We start from the raw sequence: 16949 nt of genomic DNA, 5'->3' as shown, positions 1-16949 counted from the left end.
ATATAAGCATATGAGATGCTTTACTCTAAACGTTGTTAGTAGTCCATGAGATGTTTACTTCGAAGCTCTGCCACTGGGTGTGACTCTGACCCAATTCTGAGGGTTGGTCTGACTAAGGCTGATCAGGTCTTGGTGTACCAACTATTGACCCAACTCTACTGAACCCCACTCACCAGTTTCAACAGCAAATCTCTCTTGAGTGTAAATAATTCAACAACAAATCTCTTTGAATACAATTACCAAATCCCCAAGTGAGTAAGAAGCTATGTCATGGACTTTTGTACCATTCTCAAGGTCAGATGAGGCCCCAACTAAATACGCAAGCCCTGGAGTCCAGTTCAAAAGAGCAGCTAAGAGTTTGAATACAAAAGCTTGGCCAAATAAAAATGTTTGTTTGATTTCTGAGAACAAAGAGGTATAGCAAGGTAGCAAGAAAGTAGCTGTGAACGAAATTTCACGTGCCTTGGCCCTGAAAAGACATGGGAGGAAAACCAATAATATATGGAAGTCCCCCTAGTTTCCTTTAAAACTAGTAGGTGATATATTTGAAACAAAAAACAATAGCACCAGAATAAACTTGGATCACTGGATGGAATATATTTGAAACAAAAACCAATATAACAAGAACAAATTTGCACTGTTGGAGGTAAGTAGATTAATGAACAATGCACGATTCCAAGGCACATCAAACTGAGTGTACTTCATTACCTCAACAACAGCTGGATGATACCCTCCAGATTTTACATTATAGTAAAACTGTTATCCCAATCAGGTTTTCGTTTTACATATCAAGCCTCAGACAAACGCAACCTTGAGACAATTTATAAGATTTCCCAAGCCGTGCTAGGTATAAAATCTATGCATTAGATACTATAAACATACTAATCCATTATCCAATGTCCAACTGTTATGACTTTCAAAGCATTTTTCAGTTAGCATTAGTAAGAGAGATTTGACAAAGGTGAGCTAATTACATCTCTCATGCATTGCACTGCCAGCTCTCGGTTCTGCGGCATAGCATATTAAGCCACTTGCCTCGTCTCTTTCTGGTTCCCCTTTCTAGACTTGGTTTTCTTCAGCCGCCGATTCTTGGAATTTATGTCAACCCAAGTGTAATCACTTGGGATGGTAAAAGGGTCAACATGGTCCACCACTTGAGATGCACTAACAGATTTTGGTCGGGTGACAGAGGTTTTGGCTGTAGTGTTGCTCCACTTCAGCCAAGAACTCTTGTGTTTCTCTGCTTTGTGATGCTCTTCTTCTTCAGGGACAGGGAAGAGCCTTGGGCTTGAGAGTGGGGTGAAGAACTGCTCGAGTGGCTGAAGATCAATGAACTTGGTAAAAGTAACCACGACTCGTACAGTAGGAACAATAGGGATGGCGACCTGCAGCCGCAGATATGACAAGAGAATGCATTAAACTGCAGGGTATCTCAGGACTCTGAAATGTTTTTATATTCTCAGCAACTCCACATTTTCAGGAAGCAAAAAAAGCAGGCAATGAATATTACTCATTTTCAGTTGTAAAGATGCAGGGATGAGATTTTGATATGTGTAATCATCTATACAACAAAATGCTATGAATAAGCAAACATAGATGTTAACCCAGAAAAAATAAATATATCAGATATTACAATTGATATCTACGGATATAGTTTAGCAATATAAAATCTGGTAATACATATAATATCGTGTACTATTAACCTTGCTTTATGGAAATCACATTCTTATTTCTCATTGTTAATTCATGATTTTTATATTATAGATTTTCAAAAGCCCAACATTCCACCATCTTCAGACTTGGTGCGTCATGACATCTATTTTTCTATAAACTAGACAATGCAGTTAACTAGCAAGGAATACTAACATTGAACAAGAAAATACCAGTCTCCTCCAGAAGTGGGTTTTCAAATAGAATCAGAACTACTCTCCCTTTCAGATTGTAAGAAGTCACAGTTTCTAGCTTGTGACTTGGAATTTGTTTCTAACAAACCGATATTCACCTTCCAAAACTCTTTTTTTTTTTGCGGGGTGTGGAATGAGACCGTCATGCCCTTCTTGTTAGATTAATCTCCATGAAATAGGATTTCACATCCCGATCTTGTTTGGTCTAGGCTCAGCCTGAGAGACTTGGACATAATACAGAAAGAATGGGTTGAAAATAAAGCTTATTATTAAGATCATAAACCAAAAAAAAAATAAATAAATAAAGTAGATGTCCAAAAAAGGGATTACAAGATATTGTGTCAAGTTCAATTATGAATTCTAAGAGTTGTCCACAGCTATCTCTCTTGTAATGTAAGTTGGCAGTTGGCACAAAACTGTTTGGATGGAGTAAATATATAAATATGTTAAAGAGTGCATATATGTTACCTGAATGGATAATTTATATGAAAAGATCCAGTGGGTTTGTCAGAAACAGGCCAATGCAGGTAATTAATCATTCCACTATCCCATTGCTTTCATAGGACTAAAATCCAATATGGACCTATGAAACATTCGGATTCAGATGAAACCTGAAACATGCTTCCTTCCGCACGAGCATTCCCTAGCTCTATCAACAGAAACTACCAATGTTTACGAACCAAACATTATGAATTATCAGCACATGATTAGACATTTAGACATCTTCTAGAAAAATAAATAAATTTCTCAAGAATAACAGAAAATTCTGTAACAAGAGTTTTAGTACACTGACTCATTGTTTGTTCTAGACACATTGAACAAGCCCAGGTGCCAATAATGCAAGTTCTGTGCATATAATAACTTCTTTCTGTAAATGATGTTGCTGCTTTGTGGATAAGTTGCTTGTAACAAATGTCACTTTCTTAGATAAGTATGATATATTTAAATAAAAATGAAAATGTTACGGTATTCTCAGCTATTCAAGGGACCACATCATACAAACAATTAAACCTGGAGCTATTCCTATAGTATTGCTTGAGCAGAATATCTCATATAAGGCTTAACCATGTAAACACACTAACTTCATTTTTACATGACTGGTTAGACTTTATAAGCTACCTGATGCATGACCTGTAGAGAATATACAAGCACTCTCCCAAATGACACCTTTACCTATTAGGGAAAAACCTTACCTTAATAATCCCTGTTCTTTAGAGACCACTCATGCACTCTCTCATATTATTCAAGATCTATCAAAATGTTTGCAGTTCACTTATTTGGAGCTTCCACATTAAAATAATCATCAAAACCAGCAATCACTCTCTTTCCTTTCCCTTATAGATCACATACTCCACGTCTTAATGCTCACCTTCATTCCTATGACTGCACATACTCTAGTAGCGGTCTTCTCAAGACTACACATGTTTGGCAATAATCTATTCTAAGATAGAAAAGCAACAGCATAGCATGGGGTACTAAGTATGATCACGCAATCCTAATACTTGAGAAGCATAGAGATATCAATAATTCATTAACCAAATGTTGGGCAAAATGGACTCGTGATTGTTCAAAATATGTCACTAGAGTGGGTTTCTAATGCAATAAAGTTGTTTCGAGCAAAAGCAAAAAATTTCTTCATTGCACTAGAGAGATTTTTAAATTGTATTGTCAAGAGCTTAAAATACCACATGTACTAGCACCATCCTATTTGTACATATTGTACTGGCCATAGACAAGTAAATAGAACCTCCTAAGATGGTTTCACGAGTGAAACAACCTTGTATTGACCTCGTATGACTTGGTTCACCGATTATTGTTTTTTCCAATGTTAGCAGAACCATCATGAACCATCCGATTTGGGGTATAATGAGCTGTACCGGTGGTGGACCGGGATGGTTCCAACCTTCAAATCGAGAAACCGGCGAAGGAGGAGGAGAGGGAGAAGGTAAGAGAAGAAAAAAAGATAAAGAGGAGGGGGGAGGGAGAGGGAGAGGAAGGAAGAGAGGAGGGTGGCAAATGGCCAGTAGAGGCCGCGGCGAGCTGTGGAGGGGCACGGAGGTGCGAAGGCCCTCTCCCTCCCTCCCCCCTCTCTCTCTCTTTTCCTCTCCCATTCTCCCTCTCCCCCGCCGTCTCTGCTACATCGAGCCGTGCTCCACTGGCCTTCTCCCTCCCTCCTCTCTCTCTTTTCCTCTCTCCCATTCTCCCTCTCCTCTACCCTCTCTATTGTGTCAATATGGGCTCGACACAGAATGGCACGGGGGTTTGTACTGAACCGTGCCGTTGGGCAATCTGTACGGGCTCCGGTATTGTCGCAACGATCCTTGGTTTTTTCTTTTTTCCAACTTTGAATCAACAAGTGTTGCCTATGGCAACCCATACCACCATTATACAATGAAACATACTTTAATGTCAGGAAACTGGTATGGGTCCAAACATTGATTTTCTAATCCTTGCGTACCGGAAACAAAAATCTCATTACATTTATGCTAAAAAAACAATCCCTATGGATCTAAGGACTTTCTTGGTTAAACTTGCGCATCCACTCCACTACTCACTTATTTACCTAGTCCTATGTTGTTGGGTGGGGATTGGTGCAATACACAAGAGCAAATGGGTTTTAGGTGGTTCCAATGAAATTTGGCCAATCTACAAGCCTACATCCCAAGTGGGAAGGAAGCATGTAGGATAAATATTTTCCTTATAATTCCATAGTCATCATTAGAGTGATTCAATTATCAATCAACACCTAGACTCATATAAAGTGTTTAAATTTCGTTATCAACCACCATATTAGTTTGGTGTCGAGTTGATATGGTGTCGAGATGCTAATGTCCCAATTCTTAGGATGGTTTACCACCTCTATCAAGATAACTATTTTTTTATTTTTAACTTTTTTATTTAAATGAACTTTTAAGAAATATGGACATATTCTAATATAGAGGGGGTGGACATCAGTGCAACAATAATGTTCCTCCATTGTCACCTAGGAGTCATGGGTTCACAATATAAAAACAACCTCTCCATATGTGCGGGTAAGGTTGCACACATCCCCAAAATGGTAGGAGCCTCATGCACTAGGATATCTTTTTTGTTCATATGTCCTAATATCCTTAAACATATTTTTTTTAAAATTCAATGATAAGATATATGGTACTAGTACCAGTAACTTCTTCATTTTACACTATTTTAGCCTAAGGCGCATCATGAAAGAACCAGAAGAAGAGAGTATACCCTCTAACATTGCTCTCTTTTATTATTATTTTTTTGATAGGCCGGATAGATCATACCATTTTAGTATGAGTACATCCAAGAAAATTAGAAAATAAAAATAAAATAAAAGAGGAGGAATAGACTCATAGCTGTCCTACAAAAAGTCCCCAGAGTGCTGAGCAATATAGGAGACGACCAATCAGCTGCCCTGTTTGCAGCCTGGTACACATGAGTGACTAGGAAAGCAATGCAATCCCTCGTCAACCTGCAGATGTACTACAACAACGGATGCCCACCGCCCGCCCTAGATGGGCCCTGAATCCATCCAATCACCCCAGCAGAGTCCCCTTCAAGGTGAATGCAGTCCACCCCTAGTTGAAGCCTCATGCAGGTGATACCCTTTCAGGCAACCTTCAACTTCGCTATAGGGATAGAGATGTCGTAGATATGACTGCCACTTGCCACAAAAAGTTTGGAGTTAGGGCTCTTGACTACAAATCTTGCTTGATCCTAAATTCCTCCATTAGTTACACTACCATTGAAGTTTACCTTGAGAAGCTCCTAGGAGATGAAGATCATCTGGGTCGTTGCAAGAGCTGAGCGGGATCCTTGTAATCACAAGTTCTCCAACAAAGGGAGACTATATAATCTCGATTGCATGAAGGCCATGTACACAACAAATCTCAGATGTTGCCTTTTGTTCTCAAAAACTCGAACATTTCCATCAAGCCAGATGTGGTGAGTAACATATGCGGACCTAACACCTCGTGGGACCATAGCAGGTCTCCTCATGATTTCCTTTAGGTAGACAAGGAAAGCTTCAATAAGGGTTGCCGACTGCATGAAACTCAAAGTAATCTTGGCAAGCCTCCACACCTGAGCCACTCTCGGGCACCAATATAAAACGTGCACCACAAACTCCTCATCCGGACATCCATCGCAAGCAGGAGGGAGCCTCAATCCCCTTCTGCACAACACGGCCCTAGTTGAGAGACAGCCCTACGCTACCTTCCAAAAAAACAGAGCAAGATGGAGGTGAATATAAAGTTTCCAAATCTAGCCTCCATCATTCAGCATTATAGTTTCAGAACTGTACAAGTCACAAAGATCATTGGCTCTCATCTTCGACCTGCATGTCATTTTCCAGACCCTCCTACAAGAATCCTCTTAGCCAGCTGTTTCCCAAAGATGCATTGAACAGTCGCATCATTCCATCTCTCCCTCAGCAGAAATAAGTCACAAACTTTAGAGCCATCAACACTCTCTAGATTGACTGTAGTAGGCGAGATCCTCAATGGCAGCTTAGACACTCAAGTATCATCTAGTACATTTTATCACTTGCCCATCCCCAACCGACCATCTAATACTAGACAGCACCATCGGAGCGCAAGTGCACATCTCTTTCCAAATAAAGAAACAAGTCGGTCGGCTTGGAGATCCGTTGCCATGGTCTGCAGGCCATACTTGGCCCTCATCATGAAGTTCCAGAGATCCCCCAGCTGAAGCAATTACCTAGCAATATGCCTAGCAACTAGAGACTCTCTCCTCATCAACGACTAGATTCCCAAGCACTCTATCCTTACCATCCTGCATGTCCCAAAGGAAGTTTCTGAGCATTTGCTCCAGTCTCGTCAGCAGGGCTTTAAGCAGAATGGTGTTGGTTAGCAGGTATACTGGAACGGATCTAAGGACGAATCTCATTAAAATGACTCTACCCATCATGGAAAACGCTCTCGACTGCCACCCGTCAAGCCGTTGCTGAATGCTCTACTCAATGGTGTTGCAATCCACCCTCTATAGCCATCTCCCTGTAATGGGCACACCTAGATACCTCCAGACCCCATCCTGCTCTCCTACTCTCAGAGCATCCTTGATGCTTGCCCTAAGTTGAAGCTTGATCTTTGGGCTGAAAAGGATAGTTGATTTGGTCAGGTTCACTTGCTCCCAGCGCTTACGACCTTACTTGAGCAAGATTTGTTCTATAGGCTCGTATAACTGTATCCTTGATTGCTCTCTTTTCTTCAAAAAAGAAGGGAGCCTATCATGACCCATGTGGTACCTACTGGACCTACCTATCCCAACCGATTTTGAGTGGGATGGCCAAAATATCCTACCTCATAAAGGAATAGGTGTCTCACACCCATCATGCATACCATTTTCTCTGTGAATATTAAAATACTGGAGAGATGAGTCAGTATTATTGGAACCTAAAGCCTTGCTAGTATTTTTATCCAACAAAAGGTGTATCAATATGTATCCTTCCAGCAATATGTCAACATGTCAAATTCTTGGAAACTTATAATTTGAAAATTCATATAACTATAAAACTGTAGAATTGTAAAGTACAAAAATAAGCAAGCACTTAACACATGCTAAAGGACTAAGTTATAGTACCATGGAAAAGGGTATTTTTTATATATTTAATTCTATCTAACAATAATTAATTATTGGTGTGTATGAATGCCTAAGGGATTGTATCCATAAGGTACCAATACCGTTATGCCTCTCATACCACTATACCAACCAACACAGTATTTCATCTCTATTTTGCTTGCTGACACCAAGAGATATACCATGTGTCAGTTTGATATCACATTGTAGTGATACGTACCAACTGGTAAAATACTAGTCTGAGTAATGGTACCAATACTTCAACCTTTGATTCGTATTGATAAAATACAAATTTTATGAAAGGATTCTCAAAGCATAGTTACTTATCTAGGTTTCACCAAACTCTTGGATGCCATGTATCTGATTCCAACTCCAATGTTGCGCTTATACAATCCTAGCATTAACTAATTTGATGCATCAGAAGTTCCTCATTCTTAGATTTTTGACTAAGATTGGATCTAATTAATAAATGACAATCATTTATGAACAGATTCTACTTGTTGATAATCTGAAAGGAATAAATAAGGAATCCATCCCAATAACATGCTAACATTATTTTGAGCCTTTCAGTTTATTTTATGATTATGAATTGTTTGTCTCATCAAATAGACTATATTAGATGCCTACTTATATAACTTAATATAATGAGATTAAGGGTGGCAATGCTTGACCATTTAACCCATTTAACTTATTTCAACCTGTTATAGATTGAGCTAGATTAGTTGTTTAATAAAATGGTCATATTTGAATGTGGATTTTTGATCCGTTTAATAAACAAGTCGGATTCAAGTTGCTAAATTTTTGATATACCATGGGTCCGACCCGACCCATATCTTGTTCGACCCATATCTTGTTCGACCCATATCTTGTTCGATTGGACCTGATTGCCACCCCTAAATGAGGTCATAATCAAGTCGATCTAATTTGTCAACAGCCAATATAAAGTTCCATCACCAAGATTGCATATTCTAAGGGTCTTCGACTCATGAATTAATCATTTATGGTATAATATGGTGGTTAACAATTCATACAATTTATAACTAGATTCTAGCAATATGCATGATAGTGTGTGAAAATCCTAGGGATTTGAAGGGGCAGATCAAGGATATTAGCAAGATAAAGCAAAGGTTAATATGTTTGCTTGCCAGTTGGTGAAACATGTATACAAAATCATGGAATTCCTTCAGTGTGTGAGAGGTGGGGATGGGTGGAAATAGGGGTAAAACCAAAAATGCATCGCACGATGTTTGAGAGGAGTGAGAGTAAAAGAATAAACAGGCCTAAAGAAAGAGAAACCTAATTAATAAATGTGGAGTTAGGAGGGTAGAAAGCTTTTAAATTTACAATATCATAGGTTAGCTACTACGTGCAGATACATGTTAATAGTTTGTACATGCCAACTTTACATAAATACATCATACTCTATTTTAATTAGTATTCACATTTGCTTAAAAACATTCACAAATCAGGGACGCGCTTCCAATGGAAGCTCATCAAAGATTATACCAAACATGGATCAGTGTCGTACCCAAAACAAAAAGCAGTCTCACAATATCATCCCAATTATGATATTTGAACTTGTATAGCGCAGCCCAAATACTCATACCCTTAGCAAGCTAGGGTGGTAACTAGGGCTGTTCACATCAAGCTCGATTTGAAGCTAAACAAATCAAGCTTAAACCTGCAAAATAAGCTCAAAATTAATTTCATGCCAAGTCAAAAGTTGACCCAACTCAATCAGGTTGGCTTGATAAGGCACCAATATATCCATATTGTATAATTTGTATATTATATGGAGAATGTACTATTAGATAACGTACTATTGGAATCAAGTATTTATTTTCTTGGAATCAATTAATGTCAATAGGGCTTCAACCAGACTTAAATCAATTTATAATTCGTGCTCGGCTTGGAAAGAAATTAAAACCAAATTTAGCTCGAAAGATAAATAAACCAAGCTTGATCCTAGAGTTTTAGCTTGATATTAGTTTCAAACCAAGCTGGACTAGATCCATGCTCGATCAAGCTTGGTTCAACTACAGCCCTAGTAGTTCCACTACGTTGAACCAATTCCTTGCAACTACAGTTAGATGCTATCAATTAAACCAGTAAGATAAGCTCTATTAACCCCATAACTTCTCACTGCTTAGTTCATGATCTTAATGAATTCTAATGGGCTTACCATCTTTTTTTCTATAAAATATAACAAGTCATTGCTTATTTTTTTTGCGTCTCTCACATCCATGACACGGAGTCATCCTCTTCTTGCATATTAACCATGACATTGATAGAATACTTGATTGCAGCTCATTTGATCCACATCCACTATGATTCGTGCTTTTCTTCTAATCTCAATAGCATTTTAATATGTGGCACTCTAATACTGCATATTAAATAAAAGGACATTATTGTTTCTAATATAAAACTTTAAAGAGATGGTTCTAGAAATGTCAAGTGGACTACATAGTTTGCCATATATTGTATAAGAAAGTACAACAGCATATATTGTTTAGATTTTATTCTCTTCACCTTTTCATTCAATTGGAAATTTATGTTGTTCACTCATATTATCATCACCAAAGCCTTTTACCATAAAATTGGGTCAGTTATGGTGCATAACATTCGGTTGTGAACGCTTACGAAATGATTAAGCATATTTTTGCGAGTACCATGAATTTGACATCAACCATTTGCAAGTTGCTGGTAGATCCTAGCAAGGTAACTTTAAGCAATAGAAAGGCTTGCCATTGAAGTGAGAAGGCTGCTCGACAGATTGTAAGACCAATCTTATCTGCTGCAGTTTAAGCTCATGTAAACAAATAGCAAACCTCCAAAAAATCCCATGCTTTAAAAGAGAACATGCAAGAATGAGTGAAAACCCAAAAAGACAAAATTAGAATAATGAATGTTAGTCTTAAAAGTGCTTGATGAACAACCATCACACAGTGAAAAAGAAAGAAATAAATAAAAAAGCAAATCATGTGTTTGGCCTCAAAGTATATATTGTAACCATAAATCTAGCCACACAAAATCAGAACAATGTATGATTCTCGCATTTCCCTCTGTCAAGGAAAGACATCTAGAGGTCCAAGAAAGAATGTAGCATCCTGCCCTTCCTTATCTGCATGGCTAACACAGACCTCCACTATCTCCGGTCAAATTAACTCTATAATCACATGGTAAGGTTTGACACCTCTCTCTCTCTCACACACACACACATACACATGCATGCATTTTTGTCTCCCATTTCTCCAAGATTATGCACTTCTACAGGGGACCTATTTTTCAGTAAAAAATAATATATCAAGTCTTACTCCTTGATGTAGGACTTGGTACCACTTAAATCTTCCAGCCAAAAACATGTACCACTCAATTCTTTTCTTTGCAAATTATTTCCAAACTTGTCTCCTAGCATAGCATCTACCCCTGTAAAAAAAATTATAACCAGCCAAAGTTTAACAATGTTAAACGGGAACCTTCTTGCTACTTCCACAACCCATACCACCAACCATCTGCCCGGACCCATTTGCCTCCAGACCAGACCAGACAGCCAGACAACAAAAGATAGCACAAGATCATGGTAAGTAAACCTCGTATCCATTCGTATTTTTCACAACTCAGTTCTCCATCAGACTGATTAGACAAGTAAAATGGAATGAACTAGAAAAGAACACAACACTAATTCTGGGGCAAAAAAGGAAAATAATAAAGAGAGTTTTCAATGAAATTTCTTCTTCTTTTTTTTTTACCTTGACCGGAAAAGTTCCCGGCGGGAACTTGGTTGTGAGCAGGTCCCGGAGCCTCCTCACGGCCTTCACCTTGTTGGCAAGTATGTCAAGCAGCGGCAGCAGCTCCTCGATCGTCAACGGGAAATCCTCCGTGAGCCAAACCGTCGGCCTCAAGCTCTTCACCATCTCCTTCTCTTTGCTCTTCCCCACCCTCGCTGCCATCGCCACCCCACCCCCATGCGGCACATCCACACTTCTCCTTCTGCCCAACTCCATTCCTTCCGGGGCCCTATTCCCGAAACGCCCCCGCTCATAGCAACTATGGCGCGGGGGTAGATCAGGAATCTCGGCGACGAGAAACCCCTCCTCGTCATCCTCGCGAAGCTCGAGGGGGAGGAACTCTTCCTCGGCCTCCTCGACGGCCCTCATCGTCTTGAAGCTGAACACTACGTTGTGGATCTCGTATACTCGGGCCTTCCACTCCCCCACCATCTCTATCTTCTCTCTCCGCCGCCAGTTAGTCCGCCCCACCAGCTCTGCCGCCGTGATGTCAAGCCCTGGCCGGTAGGCGCTCGCGTCAGCGACGATGTCCGACTCGTCCGGCCCCGACGTCGGCGAGTCGGCGCCCTCGAACGCGTCGTGGATCTCCTTCCGGGCGCGGTCGAGGACAAGGAGGGACCCCGGCGGGAGGCGGGAAGAGGCGGCGCCTCCGCCGCCGCCGGAGCCGAGGAAGAGGAAGGACTGGTCGGCACGTCGGACGCGGAGGCCGTCGAAGCCGGCGAGGGAGGTGTCGGCACGGAGGTCGACGCCGCGCTTCCAGATGCGGTAGGTGTCGGAGGGGGCGGCGCGGGAGAGGAAGGGGAGGAGGGAGCTCTCGAAGTGGAAGGCGAGCTCGAGGTAGAAGTCCGGGATGCGGCGGAGGGCCGCGAGGAGTGGGGGGAGGCGGCGACGGAACTTGGACCAGGCGGAGAGGCGGTGGTGGCGGAGGAGGAGGAGGGCGAGGCGGCGACGGCGGAGGCAGAGGGCCTCCTGGAGGGGGGTCCACCCGGAGGCGTTCTGGAGGGAGGGGTCGGCGCCCGCGCCGGCGAGCGCGGAGACGGCGGCGGGGCGGTCGAGGCGGACGGCGAGGTGCAGGGGGGTGTCCCGGCGGGGTACGTCGCGGCGGTCGACGACAGCGGCGATCTTGTCGGCGATGCGTTCCTGAATCACCGACTCCGACTCGGTCAGTACCTGCGACGGGTGGGCGAGTCGGGGGAGGGCGGAGAGGAGGCGGGTCAGGCGTGTCATGTCGCCGAGCGCCACCGCATAGTGAGCGGGGCTATGGGCGTAGTCTTCTATTCTCACCCTCTCCTCCTCCATTCTCCACTCCCAATTTCTCTCTCCCTCTCTATATAACTGAAACCAAGAAGAGCAGAGGAGGGGAAGAAGAGGCCAAGGAGAAGATGAAATGGTTGGGTTTCTTTTTATTTATTTATTTTTCCTTCGTTCTTTAGCTTCGTTCTTTCCTTCTTTGTCCCTCACCGGTCTCTAGCGGTAGCTTTATTGGGGTTGGGATCCGGAGGCGGGGGTGGGGGTTTCTTTTTTGTCCTCTTCATTTCTTTCCTTTTGTTTTGCCGAGTCTAATTAAAGGGGGAGGAGATGGGACGATGGTGTCAGGAAACGGACGCGACGAGAGGGGAGGGAATGGGCGGGCAATGACAGTGTCCGAGCTCTCGCCTTGCTTCTTCCTATATTTAGAAACCGTTTTATATGCACTCTCCGTTTTCACATTAGTTTCCCCTTTTTTTTTATTCGATGTTTAAGAAAAAGGAGACTTGTTGGAGTACATTTGAGAAAAAGGGGCTGGAGTCTCTGAATTGGGGCCCTCGAAGTTTGACGAACTATCTTTTACTGGAGAAAGGGAAGGGGAGAAGGGATTGATGGGGAATTTGCCATGTCATCTTGGTCATGAGGTTTAATGTTGGAGTCGTGGATGTGGGTGAGGCAGGGGTAGTTTACGTGATGTCCTTCTGGAGATTTGCGGTCTCCGTCCGTAAGTAAACAAGACAGCTGGTCGGAGAGTTGAAATTGACCACAGAAAGAGACCGGTGCTGAAGTGGGGTGACGGGGCAGTGTAAGCAAACTTGATTGGATGTAACTCAGATTCCTTGGAATGATAAGCCAAGAGCCTGGTTTTCTGAACCCTTGATCAAGATTGAAGTTGGTCGATTTTGATCTGAAACCAGAATTCCTGGCTCCAAACTCTACTCAACCAACTCAGAAGACAATGGAAAGATCAAGCCGTTAAGCGAAGAGAGACAGGGTTCTAAAGTGGAGCATAGCTAACCTCCCATGGATTATGGTAGGGGTGGTAATTGGGTCGGATTGAATTGGATACGAGTTCGATCAGATATAGGTCGAATCAAAATTTCGTCAATCCGAATCTGATCTATTTATTAAACATATCAAAAATTCAGATTTAAATTCAACCTATTTATTAAATAGCTAACTCGATCCGAACCCACATAATATATTTATTAAACAGATTAAGTCAGGTTTAATTTGTTATATAAGCTAAGTAAATTTTTAACATATTAATTAGATTTAAATAGATTAAATAGATTGGACGGGTTGAGCTAAATAGGTTAAAAACAAGTTGAGCAAGTTTTAAACAGATTAAATAAATCCTAAACATATTAAATATGTTGGATTATGGTTTGACTCAGTTATTAAATAAGTCAAATGGGATAAATAAGACGAAGATCTAAATCTAAATCTAACCTATTTAATAAACAAGTATAAATGAGTAGTTCCGAATCTATTTATGTTCCAAATCTATTCATGTTAAACTAAATTTGCTTAAAATAAATCATTCGTGGGCCAAACTAATAGGTCGGGTTAAAAATTGTCAGCCCTAAATTATAGCTAACTACCCGGTACAAGCAGCCATCTCCACTCCATACCTCAGGAGAGAGTTTAGTAGTTATGTCTTTTAATTATATAAGATGCATCTTATTGCTCGGAGTTGACGCAAGGACGCATGAAGCAATTTATTGGCTGGCAGCATAATGCTGTTACCCTTTTTGTACACAAATCTCATAGTACATATTGATGGATAGGTCTAGAATTCCAGAGTAGAGTAATGATTTGGATGTGTGTAAGTTTGAGCTCTAGTGCTGATATGTGGATGGCAAATATAGGAATAGGCAAAAAGATCCGACTATTTTCACCATACTTTGTCTAAATTTATCATGATATTAATAAATTTTACATGTGGAATTGACCCAAATCCTAATATTGAAAAATAAATGATACGTCATCTTAATTTTTTGGTTATAAAATGGATGGTGCAAATAAAGCTTTTTTGCCAAAAATGAAAAGTAGAGACCCTAAATTGTGAAATTTTGCTATTCATGGTCATAATACACAACTAAAGATTGGCGCTAGATTCAATGTAACAAAAAGACTTCTGAAGGGGAGGAGAAGAAGAAGGGCAAGGAAGAGGGGTTGGCAGTGATGGTGGGGTGTAGCTAGCTCGATGCAAAGATTAATTGGGAGGGGGAAAAGGAAGAAAGGGGGGAGGAGGAGGGTGAAAAGTAGGGGTTGGTGGTGATAGTTGGCAACTCTTGCAATGTAGGTTATCATCAATTTGTCATGATGGTAAAGGAGGAAAAAGGAGAAGAGGAGGGCAAGAGGAGAAGATCGATGTTGGTGATGATGGATGCGATCCGCATATACTATGTAATTATCATGTGATATTTGTACCAAAAGAGTTTTGTTTAGAACTTGTCTATAAATGGAGCATAATATTGCTAGTTAAAAGTTTAAACTCATAAAGTATCTTATTACATTGTATTCATAGATTAAAAACATACTTAAATATCTTATATGATTTTTAAAATTTTAAATCGTATAGAAGATTTTTAATTTTTTATAATCATAAATTTTAAATTCTTTTACTTTTATTATGATTAAAAATTTTAAATTATTTTATATTTTATGTTAATTTTATTTTAGGAGTTTTTCCAAGAATTGCATTTTTTGGGAATATGTTGGATATTCAACTAAGTAATGCACCTTTCCGGACTTTATGAAAAATGCAGCCCCTTCAATATTAAAAAGATGTATGGAGAGAAGCTTGTAAAACGTACATCTCTAGCTATCTTATTCTTTTCAAACCTATATAAAGGGGTCCATATGGTTGTCTAAGTGAAGGAATAAAAAAAAAAAGAAGATTGAGAGAACTCCCATTATATTTACCCCTCATGTTTTAAATAGAAGTATTATTCCTTTTAGTATTTTGGTGTAGATTAGCTTGTATTCGCCCTACTATTGTCTTATTGATGGTGCATCCTAAGATGATCATAAATCAGATTCATATATCTGTTGGAAAAATTAATGGCGCACGCGGCCAGAGACGCTTGTCTCGGGTGTGCGCGTGCCTGCCAGCGGGCGCCCGCTGGGACATCCGCGAAATAATCGCAAGCTGCCTGCATCCGTATTTTGCGGAAGCGTGCCAGCACCCGCTGGCTGCAAAATGTTCGCGGGCTGGCCGCATCCACGTTTCATAGAAGCGTGCCATCACCCGCTGGCCACGAAATGACCACGGACGCGTCTACAGAAGGCGCGGATGCGTCCGCAAAATGATCAAAAAGCCCTTGCTTTCTTTTATTGGGCCAATGCCTGAACCCTATAAACACTCCTCATTTTTCTCCTTTCTCGACATGAAAAAATAGAAAAAAATACTGAAAAAAATTGGAGAAAAGTTCTTCCCCTTCTTAGCCACTTCTGATTTTTATTTTTGCACTTTTATTTAGTATATTTTATTTTTTTTTTTTGTTCTTTGCTGGATTTGCAAGTCCGATCGAATGTATTTTGGTTTTTTCCGAAACGTATCGAAGAAGAACCTTTTGGATCGTCGTATCTCGGAGAAGGATTGCTGGGAGATCCGTACGTGGAAGCAAACACTTCTTTGGGACAGCGTCTACGCGCTTTGACCTGCCTTCAATCAGGCTATTTCTTCTTACTTTTATTTTAAATTTAATATTAGTAGATCTGTAGTATTTGTAATTTTATGCTTTAAATTTATTAAATGAATAAATTTATTTTGTGCTAGAATAGATTTTTTTTGTGCTAAAATAGATTTATTTTGATACCGAATAATATATATATATATATATATTATTCCTTTTAAGATTTTTTATTAATCGTAATTATAGATTTATTTGCTTATTTAAGTGATATATTTCTAAGTGTTTTTGGAGAAGTTTCTAAGTGTTTTGAATTGCTTTGTATTCTTTTTCCCGGCTTATCAAAGGACTTTTCCTACCCCTTTTTATAGGGTGAGAGTCTCGGCCATTACCTGAAGTCTCAGGCCAATTTGTGATCAACGGGCCATTAGCTAGAGGCGGCGTGAATCATAAAGATCAATCCCGCGGACGGAGAATTTGGGAGATATCTTTCCAGATTTGTTCTGAGGATTTGCCATGTCATTCCAAGCAGAAGTGGTTGAGGAAGCTCTTCAATTTGTTGTGTGCGTGCTCCCTCTCGAGGCATTACCTGATGGTATGCAAGGGGCCAATCATCAATGCCTCGCCCCTCGAGGCAGCCGTCATGATGACCGACCTTTAACACCGCGATCCAAAAAGATCTGTTGAGGGAGCTTCTGGGTCTGCTACGTGGCATGATCTGGCCACTCGACCGCCCAGGCAGGCCGATCAAAGCCGTTAAGGTAGGC

The 16949-nt window shown here is 40.6% G+C and overlaps 1 protein-coding gene across 1 annotated transcript; it reads right to left on the bottom strand.

Moving 5' to 3' along the window:
* Positions 1-673: 673 nt before the first annotated feature.
* On the bottom strand, positions 674-12952 carry LOC103720487 (uncharacterized). The gene is made up of 2 exons (XM_008810203.6): positions 11255-12952; positions 674-1385 (listed from the first exon to the last, which is right to left on the bottom strand). Exons 1-2 carry the CDS (start codon positions 12590-12592, stop codon positions 1023-1025), a joined length of 1701 nt encoding a protein of 566 aa, XP_008808425.1. The 5' UTR covers positions 12593-12952; the 3' UTR covers positions 674-1022.
* Positions 12953-16949: the final 3997 nt, after the last annotated feature.

This window comes from Phoenix dactylifera, chromosome 9 (assembly GCF_051530095.1).
Source record: "Phoenix dactylifera cultivar Ajwa chromosome 9, Ajwa_hap1_PhDact_Kaust_v1.1, whole genome shotgun sequence".
In the NCBI taxonomy this organism is placed as follows: domain Eukaryota; kingdom Viridiplantae; phylum Streptophyta; class Magnoliopsida; order Arecales; family Arecaceae; genus Phoenix; species Phoenix dactylifera.
Note: the sequence above shows the minus strand (reverse complement) of the source record. Positions and strands in the feature narration are given on the sequence as shown.